At 26.2% G+C, this 10,070-nt stretch overlaps 3 protein-coding genes and 1 long non-coding RNA gene across 4 annotated transcripts; 1 reads left to right on the top strand and 3 right to left on the bottom strand.

Annotated features, from left to right (window-relative positions):
- Positions 1-46: 46 nt before the first annotated feature.
- On the bottom strand, positions 47-1,545 carry LOC107064409 (endoribonuclease Arlr). Its single transcript, XM_015317072.2, has 4 exons — positions 1,324-1,545; positions 1,001-1,235; positions 478-910; positions 47-384 (listed from the first exon to the last, which is right to left on the bottom strand). The coding sequence occupies exons 1-4, from the start codon at positions 1,403-1,405 to the stop codon at positions 154-156; spliced, it is 981 nt and encodes a 326-aa protein (XP_015172558.2). The 5' UTR covers positions 1,406-1,545; the 3' UTR covers positions 47-153.
- A 124-nt stretch (positions 1,546-1,669) lies between these two features.
- On the top strand, positions 1,670-1,998 carry LOC149032600 (uncharacterized). Its single transcript, XR_016176570.1, has 2 exons — positions 1,670-1,808; positions 1,877-1,998. It is a non-coding gene; the product is annotated as an uncharacterized LOC149032600 (long non-coding RNA).
- Positions 1,999-2,069: 71 nt separating this feature from the next.
- LOC107064392 (leucine-rich repeat-containing protein 9) lies at positions 2,070-6,340 on the bottom strand. Its single transcript, XM_089172506.1, has 6 exons — positions 6,015-6,340; positions 4,967-5,926; positions 4,726-4,881; positions 4,354-4,654; positions 3,337-3,530; positions 2,070-3,001 (listed from the first exon to the last, which is right to left on the bottom strand). Exons 1-6 carry the CDS (start codon positions 6,081-6,083, stop codon positions 2,780-2,782), a joined length of 1,902 nt encoding a protein of 633 aa, XP_089028632.1. The 5' UTR covers positions 6,084-6,340; the 3' UTR covers positions 2,070-2,779.
- A 759-nt stretch (positions 6,341-7,099) lies between these two features.
- Positions 7,100-10,044, bottom strand: LOC149032599 (uncharacterized). The gene is made up of 8 exons (XM_089172447.1): positions 10,011-10,044; positions 9,727-9,944; positions 9,426-9,665; positions 8,748-9,028; positions 8,154-8,165; positions 7,932-8,076; positions 7,525-7,661; positions 7,100-7,442 (listed from the first exon to the last, which is right to left on the bottom strand). Exons 1-8 carry the CDS (start codon positions 10,042-10,044, stop codon positions 7,196-7,198), a joined length of 1,314 nt encoding a protein of 437 aa, XP_089028573.1. The 3' UTR covers positions 7,100-7,195.
- Positions 10,045-10,070: the final 26 nt, after the last annotated feature.

Here is a 10,070-nt window from a genome sequence, read left to right as displayed (position 1 = left end):
TGTTGTATTTAAAACCTTTGGTCATTGTAATTAATAAATTGACTAATTTTTAATATTAATACATATATATATATATATTATGTATAAGCAACAAAAACTATAATACCTTTATTAATATCAATGAACATACATTTTTCTTATATATTGTCATTGTTAGATAAGAGGATACGCAGCTCCAACATAATTTTTATTATTCTGCTGCCATTGGTATGTTTGAATATTAAATTTATGCGTTGCAAATGATATTCTACATTTTTCATTAGGTCTTGTATAAAAGCATAGCGTATAAACAGCTATTTCTAATTCTGGTAATGTTCCAATCAATATAGTCGACACTTTATGTTGTTGTTTAAAATTAAAATGTATTTTAGCAAGTGCAGCTTTCTGAAAAAAAAAGACAATTTTTTTCTACATTAATACAAGTTGAATTTTATAGAATAAAAGATTTTTAATTGAAAAAAAAAAAATATAACTTACATTATCGAAAAGAACTTTACGTCCATAACCGAGATAATTGATATTATTTAATGATTCTTGTTTAGCAAAATAAATCCAATTGTGTAAACCAACAATACTATTATCCTTTTTTCGTTCTAATAGAAATACATGCTCAAATCCTGAACTACCAATGGATCCTTTAATTCTTGAATATTGTTCAAACCAAATAGCTTTCAATATGGTTTTATAAGTCTGCGTATTTTTTTCAAAGTAACCTTTTGTAGCAAGAAAATTCATAACAGTTGTTAAAATGTCGGATGACAAAAGAGTGTTAATAAAATCATCTTCTTCAGCAGTTTCTTCTTTAGTCACGACTTCCGGTTTACTTATATCTATCTCATAATTATCAAAGAGTTTGTTTAGTTTAATTATTGTCGGATGTGACAAGACATTCGTGGGAATTCTGAACAATCTGAAAATAAAAAAATGGAGATCGAAGTAAGCAAGATATTACATTGTATATTAAATTGTATAAAATAATAAATTGATTGAAATGTCTTACGGTTTTGGAGCATTGTCTGTTACATTATCTCTTTGTATCCATCCTTGAAAACTGACAGTAATATTTCTGTAAATACAACATGTATCTCTTTGAAACAAATCTTCTGTTATTCGTTGTAATTCTGCATCAGTTATTACAGGAGGTTTTGGAGTAGTATTTTGTAATACTACATTAGTATTCTTATTATTATTATTTTTATTATTATTATTATTCTTATTAACATTAATATTTTGTCCTAAAAAAGTAATGTCACTTTAATTTATTCATTTATTAAAATATATATATATATATATATATAATCATGTATGGAAAGTAATAATAACCTGTTGCATGACAGACAAATAACAAATTAACAAATATGTTAATTAAGAAAAAATGAATCATAGTGCAACTTATCAAATACATCTTTGAATAAACTTTTTAACTTAAATAAACAAATGAATATAATATAGCAAATAATAAAATATATACAAAAATAACAATTTTTTTAAATGTCAAACAATTCACATTATTACCAATTTGTGGTAACCTAAATTGTCATACTTTCACATTCTTTCACGAAAGAATACAGAGTAGTACATTACTAGAAGTACAAATTACTAGATCACTTTTTTTCCTAATCAGATTCATCTTAATTACTGCAATGACCACCAGTGGGCGATAGTATGTGCTTAATTGTGGTATCACTGCTCACTAATACCACTATATTAAATGATATACAGAGTGATTAACGCGTGTAGATAACTTTATTGATGAATCTGTATTTAATAAATATAATAAGTAATTAAATTCAGTTATAAAACAAATGGTAAGTATAAAAGCGTTGTGTGTTGTGAGTATGCCATTAACTATTGTTCTTTCGTTTTTAATGTTTAGGTCTGTTTTATCATTTGAGGTATAGTTGTGTGAACGGCCTGCAGAGGCGTGACTGTAGATACGTGTCCGCCATATAACGTAGTACACAGTTATATTGTATAATAAAATTTTTAATAATTATATTTAATTTGTTGTGTATAAAAAAAACATGTGTGTACTTTCAGAGAAATGTATTTATACATATATTTAAAAAAAAAAGTAGTCATTTCAAGAGTTTTAATAGAAGAATATCTCAAAGGTTTGTAATTAAATCTAACAATGTACAACCTGTAACACCTGTAACAAAAGAGACTGTAACAAAAAGAAAACTATATTATATTATTATATTATAATGTTTATTGTAAGCGGTCTTTAGCTAGATTTCACTTACCATTTAATGTATATCATATAAAATATGATAAACATTACATGGAAAGTAATATCCATTGCCCAGGTCTAACCACGAGGAGGTAACCGCTTCCGAAGACCCATATTTTAATAAATATTTATTTAAATTTTATTTATCAGTAACACATATCAATGTTAATATAAAATTACCTAAAAATGGTAATAGTAATGTACCAACATTATAAATACCAATGGTAATATACCGACATGTTTTAAATCATCATCTATTGGGATCTCTAGCAATTGAATATGTCATCTGGTGGCTAAATTCAAAATTAGAATAGATAGGTCGAATTGCTACGCTACGTGGGATCTCTAGCACTCGAATTACGCTATCTGGTGGCTAAACTCAAAATTAGAGTAGATAGGTCGAATTGCTACGCCGCGCCCCTGCCAGAGATCCCAATAATTTTTGTTCACAAACTTTTTAAATATTTAAAAATAATAATAAATAAAAGATTTATTTATTTATTTATTTATTTTAATTATATAAATGTTATATATATACGAACATGATTAGTTTTCTGACGTTGAATGCATTTGCACGCTTTCGTATATGGAAAGATCATTGCAGGGACATGTTTTATTCGATAAATTAAACCCATCGATATTTTTGATTTTATCTAAACAACGTAAACAAAATGTATAATAATTCATCGATTTATACAATGGATTGTCTAAGAGAGTCAATTCTTCCAAGTTTTTCAACAATGTTAATTTTTCTAATTCATCTTCGTTCTGAAATAAATTGATTAAGCGATAAAATAATAAATAAAACAAAAATACGAATATTATATAACTTATTCTAATTACTTTTAACTTTATTTTATAATTAAATTATTAATTATTAGGTCTACCAGAAAATTCTGTTCGTCCAAACAAACATTAGTTCAATTTTTCGTCACTAGGGGTAAGGCCCCATACAAAGTGCCACCATGTTGGCAAAAGTTCAAAAATAATTCAATTAATTAATCATTTAAATTATGAACGATTCATTATTTTATTTTATTTTCAAAATGGACAAAATTTTTCGGTAGACCTAATATTTTTATTATTAATATTATATAACTTACAGTAATAAGATTATCGGCTACATACAATTGTTTCAAACGCGACAATCGTTTAACAAAATTCAAATTTTGAATTTGATTACTTTCGATAGATAAACAAGTAATTATATTATTTTCATTGAAAGAATCTTCTTTTATATTTTTTATTTTATTATGATCTAAAATTAGTATTTCCAAAGTCGAATTCTTTCGTAGACCTTGAAACATGTAACGAATTATATTAAATACAAAAATAATATTAAAAACATTAATTAAAAAAAAAACGGCACTTACTTATTAACGCTACCGCAGCAAAAATTTCGCTAATGCGCCAATAAAGAGCAATCTTGTTGTTAGCACACAACAACCTTGTTGTTTGCACACAGCAACTGTCAGAATTGTGTCAGGGTTTCGTCAGGGTTATGGCGACAGCATCAGGTGAAAGAAAATAGAGACTGTCTTGAATCTACGTTAAATTTTATATCGGCCCATTTTTCACCGAAATTCGATTGACTACTTTTTATAAATAAAATGTTTTGAATTTTGAAAGTGTTTTGATTTTAAATATTATTATTAACTGGCATTAGGAACTCGAAAGTTCATTGCCGCAAATACCAAATCCCATCATTATTCCCATACCCTAGTAGAATCCATGGCGGCTTTCTTTGTTTCTTGATAAAGTCTTTTTACGGAGTGGGGTAATCAGACCTACGCCCAACCCCTGAACAGGAGAGCCAATTCCAAATTGGCTGTCCGCGATTGCTTATTCAATTTATTCGCAGCTAACCTCCGTCCCTATGCAGGACCAAGAGGCCCTTCCTCTATCCGCAACCTGAGGACGCGCTGTGTTGTGGTGACTGGGACCCACCCACCCCGGGGACCACTACAAACTAGTTGTCCTTCCTCGAGACTAGTAGCTGTTATGCTAAGCTTTTTATTCTATGATTTGTCGCAACAATTTAAAGTGTAGATTGGCGCATTAGCGGAATTTTGCTGCGATGGCGTTAATACGTAAGTACCAAAAAATAAACGTAAGATTACCATAAACATTAGAAAGTTTATTATGTTGTAAAAAAAGATGTTTCAATGTTGGAAATAGATTGAAATCATCGTCCCACGTTATTGAGCCAATACGATTATGATCCAAATATAAAGTAGATAAATTAGAAAAGCAATCAAAATTGTTCAATTTATTATCCAATTGGAATGTCTCCAAACGATTGTAACTCAAACGTAAAGTTTTCAATTTAGGAAGAGTATTTAAATTTTCCATAGAAATGATTTGATTTCTACTTAAATCAATGCTCTCCAAATTAGGTAACAAATTGGAAGGTAAATTTATCTGTTTGATAGACATAAAATGATTACAAATATTTTTAGCAAATCTATTTACTAAAATGTTGAAATAGAAACCTTTTTAATAGAACATTTAACGACATCCAATTGTCTGAGATTTGCTAATTTTATTCCAACGTTCATGTTCATCAACATATTTCGATTCAATATATTTCCATATGTGTTTCTTGTTTCCATGATATTTGATTTTTCTACACATTGTCCAGAAATGTACTGTCAATTATAAACAAACATATTATTGTTCATATATCTATAATGAAAAAAAAAATAAAATGTTAAATGAAACGTTCAAATGTACCTTGAGATCAATCAAGTGAAATATAAGAAAATCCTTGTAAACAATTGAGGATTCAATTGGATTATAACTAAGATCAATAATCTGTAATTTGTTCCAATTTTGTAGATTTTCAATATCTTTTAATTCTTTAATCTTATTATGGGCACAATAAAATTCCATTATGGTATTGTACGAACCCAATGATTTCAAGGACGTTATAAAATTGTTGGTCAAATCGAGATACTTCAATCTTGGCAAATGTTTTTGCGTCAAACCATCCAAATCGCTGATGCAATTGTCATTCAAATGCAATCGTACCAAAAACATTGACGGTTTTTTCAAATGCACTCGACAAATCGGACGATGTGAAATAAAAATTGTCGGATGTCTGTCGTAAAATTCTGATAAAGTATTGCGTGCTATTTTTAAACTTAAATTTTTACAATCTTTTAAATGTAACGAATCAAAATGATTTTGTAATTTTGGAAAATAAACACGGGTTAATAAAATGATTTTATCTCGTTCAACTACATCACAAAATGGATTTCTTTCAAGAGACAGTGTTTTCAAATTTGGTGTAAACATTTTCAACGTTTCAAGACTTTCTTTACAATTTGTTAAACAATTCCATGAAATATCGAGCTCTTCCAATTCTAATAATTTGTCGTTTAATTTAATTATTTTTATTTCATTGAAACTAATGTTTATTTTGTTAACTTTAATGATCATTTGACAATTTGGAAATTGATCGAGATGATTATAAGATAAATCGAGTTCCTTCAAATTTGGTAATTTCAAAGAATCCTCTTGTAGTGTTTTGATATTTCGTCCAGTTAAATTTAATTTTTGTAATGTCACAAATTTATCTTCGTCCATTCGTAAAAATAATAAAATATTTTGTTCAGTTAAATGTTGAAACGATGAAGTTGCAGGATGATGTTTCATTTGTATTTCTTCTTCAACATTTTCATTCAAATCGTCCTATCAAACGTACGAATTATTTTTTTTATTAAACAATGAATAATATTTTTTAAATATTTAATTATTATATTATTTTTTCAAGGTATACCTCAAATATGTACTCGTATTCAGCAACAAATACAATATCAAATAAATATTCTTCTGTTAAAACGTACATTTGACATGAACAATCAACATCTTCAATTTGTTTCGTTTTTGATGAATGAATTTCATCTACACATCGTTGTCTAAATTTTATTTCACATATAAATTGAAATTAATTGAAATAAAACAAATTATTTGAATGATTTTGTGTGACTAGTTTGATAATTTGAACAATTTCAATAATACTTACATTAAAGTACAACGATGAAATGGTACGTGTAAAAAAATTGAAACTCTTCTTTTTTCACAAGGGTTAAGAAACATTTTGTTTTTCAATTTATCGTAAAATTTAGCATCGGCAATAGCTAAACAATTTGTTATACGAATGCTTTCCTAGAAACAATATTAAAACAAATACAATTGAAAGAAATTATTAAATTTAGAAAAATATAATTGTTATAATTATTTAATTCATATAATTATTTAATCATATTCATGTAAATTAAAAATGAATAAACTAATTCATTGATATTATATATATGTATATAAATCAAAAATAAATTAATTAATTCATTAATATTGTATATATATATATATAATCAAATTATAAAAATATATTATTATATTAATAAAAATAAATTAATTATAAAAATAAAAAATATATTAATAAAAATATATTAATTACCAAAATATATAATTATAAAAATATATAATTATAAAAATAGAAATATATTAAATAAAATATATATTATTAAATAACTTATTAAAATAAATAATAATAAAATATTATTAAAAAAAGTAATATAATATATATTAATTAAAAATATATATTATATTAATAAAAATATATTAATTACAAAAATATGTAAATATAAACAGAAATTAATTTATTGATATATACATGTATATATCAATAAATTAATTTAAATATTATATATATATATAATTAATATAAAATTGTTTCTTGTAAAACTAAATTCATTTAAAATCAAACCAATAAATAAATTATTTTATTAATAATAATTCGATAATATTAAATACGAGATTAGAGTTGAAAAAAGTTAAGTTTTGAGGTTATATAAAAAAAAATGGAATACGTTTACCCTACAAAAAACTCTTGAACTTTTAATAATATTAAATTCTTTTTACTACGAATCCCTCAAAAAATAAAAAAAAACATTCTATTCAACATTTGATAAAATAAAATTGATTGAAAATATAATTCACTTGATTATAAAATTCGCTTTTAAGTACGTTCATTGGCCATTCACGAATACTTCGAACTCCTGGCATTGAAGCTAAAAGTTTCAAACTTTTTTCATTTTTTTCCTTCAATATTTCGATTTGTTCATTCCAATTATGATACTCGTTTATTTCCTTATGAAAAACTTCTGTGACACGATACAAACGTATTCCTGTTATACCTGTTTCCCTATAAACAATTTAACAATTTTTTCAATAAACAATGAATATACAAATTATTTCAATGAAATTAATTGTCAACAGTTTGATACTTTTTTGTTAATGGACACAAACATTCTTCTAAATTGATTTGACAAATTTTCATTAAATCATCCCCTTTGTTTTTATATTCTCGTAAACAAACATTATCGCAATAATGGGTGTGCAATTTCAATTGTCGACAAGTGATCTATCTAACGAAAAATTCAATTAAAATTTAAACATTAAAATCGTGTAAAAAAAAAAAAAAAACACAAGAATTTTTCTCACTTGAAAATAAATCGATGCCATTTCTTCTTTTTCTTTTAACATTTTTTCTTGATATTCCATTAAACATAAAGTTTCTTTTTGTGATGAGATTAATTCTTGATTAACTTCTAAATTAGACTGTTAAAATTAAAATTCAAACAATATTTATTTCGTTCTGTATTATATAATTATTATTAAATATTATAAAAACCTGTAATTTTAAAATTCCAATATGGCGAAACAAATCTTTCAAGTATTTCTCATTTTCTTGAAATTTCTCGTGCATATCTTTCAATGATTGGAAATAATTGTTCATATTATTGTGCAATACAATTTTGCAATACATCATCTTATTCCTGCAAATTGTATATTTTTTATTATATAATAAATAATACAAGAACATATAATATTGGGACTTCTAGCACTTGAATACGCTATCTGGTGGCTAAATTCAAAATTACAGTAGATAGATCGAATTCCTACGCCACGTGGTGGGATCTCTAGCACTTGAATACGCTATCTGGTGGCTAAATTCAAAATTAGAGTAGATAGTTTAAATTCCTACCCCACGTGGTGGGATCTCTAGCACTTGGATACGCTATCTGGTGGCTAAATTCAAAATTACAGTAGATAGATCGAATTGCTACACCACGTGGTGTGATCTCTAGCACTTGAATACGCTATCTGGTGGCTAAATTCAAAATTAGCCCTTAAAGTGCACACTTGGTAATAGTTAATTAAAGTGCACTGTGGGTGTTTAACACCCCAACGTGTTTGAATGCGTCTCCTGAAGCCGCTATTTAATATTTAGCCTTCGCAATTTTTTTCAAAGTAGTTTGATACATCTTTTTTAAAATAGAATAGATTTTATACTTATCTGAATGAACACTAGATGGCGACAAATAATCCATTTTTTTCGAATTCAGTAATGTCTTCGAGAGATCAAAAATTTGTTTGGATGTCAAACACCCCATGTGCACTTTAAGGGTTAGAGTAGCTAGGTCGAATTGCTACGCCACACCCCTGCTAGAGATCCCCCAATAAAATATAATAAAATAATATATTTAAATTAATAAAAATACATATAAGAGAAATATACTTGAAAAAAGTATCGATCCAATGCTTTTCAGCATCGTGAACTGTATAATGATCGATCCTATTAATTTGTGGAAGCCAATAGAAAACATAATTGCGATAATTGCAAAGACGTGCCAAAGGACAGTCACCGTAAAGTGGATCATTAAAAACAACCGACTCTAATTTTTTCAATGGCCGTAAATTTTTCAGGTCCTGAAATATAACCTTAATCTATAAAAAAACTCATGTAAATAAAAAATTATTAATACAAAATTAATATACAAATTTATACAGTACTTTGATATGATACAGATGATTACCAGCCAAATTGACGTATTTTAAATTATAATTTTTCGTAAAAATATTTGGCAATCTTTTCAATTTGTTATCAGCCATATTTAATTCCCTTAAATTTTCCAATTTACCGATATTCTATATTTATAAATATTTATATTTATTATTTAATTTAATTAATATTAAAATAATAATATAATTATATTAAACAAAAAAGATACAGAGGTAAGTCTAGCGCCATCTGTTAGACATAAATTGTATTAGTGAGTGATCTAGTGAGTGTGCGGAACATTTGAACATAACCTAACTTTTACCAATACTTTTTTCTTTTTTATTTAACCAAACTGACCCACAGCAACACGTGGGAGGGGGAGGAGGACACAGCTAATATTAATAAACAAAAAAAAACAAGATGAAAAATATAAATTAATACCGTTAAACGATCAATCTTGTTTCCAGCTAACGAAAGAATTGTAAGTCGAGTAATTTTGGATAAATTTGGTAATTGTTCGATTTCGTTTGAATAAACGTAAAGCTTTTCCAATTTTGTGCATTCTTTTAAAGAAGATATATCCTAAAAAATGAAACAAAAATATAGAAAAATTCGAAAACAACAAAAATATTGTATAAAATACTTTTAAATTGCACTCGATCAGCCATAATTCTTGCAAGTGAACGAGTTTCGAGAGTTCGTTCAAAGATAATAAATTTGTTTGTTGACCGATTATAACCAATGTGGATAAATTTAATTTTGTCGTGCAAATATTATTTAATGACAAATTTTCACGAAATATATATAATTCTTGACGTTTTTTTATTTCCTTAGATCCTACTGTAAAAAACAAACAAACAAACAAAAATCAATCTCATAAAATATGAGACAAATAATTTCATTAATTAAAAAATTAAATTAATTTACCTTTGAGAACATTTTCTTCTTTGACGGATATCATCGTGAAATTATCTTCCAATGTAATTA

This window comes from Polistes dominula, unplaced genomic scaffold, assembly GCF_049000335.1.
Source record: "Polistes dominula isolate Pdom_NZ unplaced genomic scaffold, Pdom_raw_medaka contig_74, whole genome shotgun sequence".
Taxonomy (NCBI): Eukaryota; Metazoa; Arthropoda; class Insecta; order Hymenoptera; family Vespidae; genus Polistes; species Polistes dominula.
The sequence above is the reverse complement of the archived record's forward strand: the minus strand, read 5'-3'. Positions and strand labels throughout refer to the sequence as shown.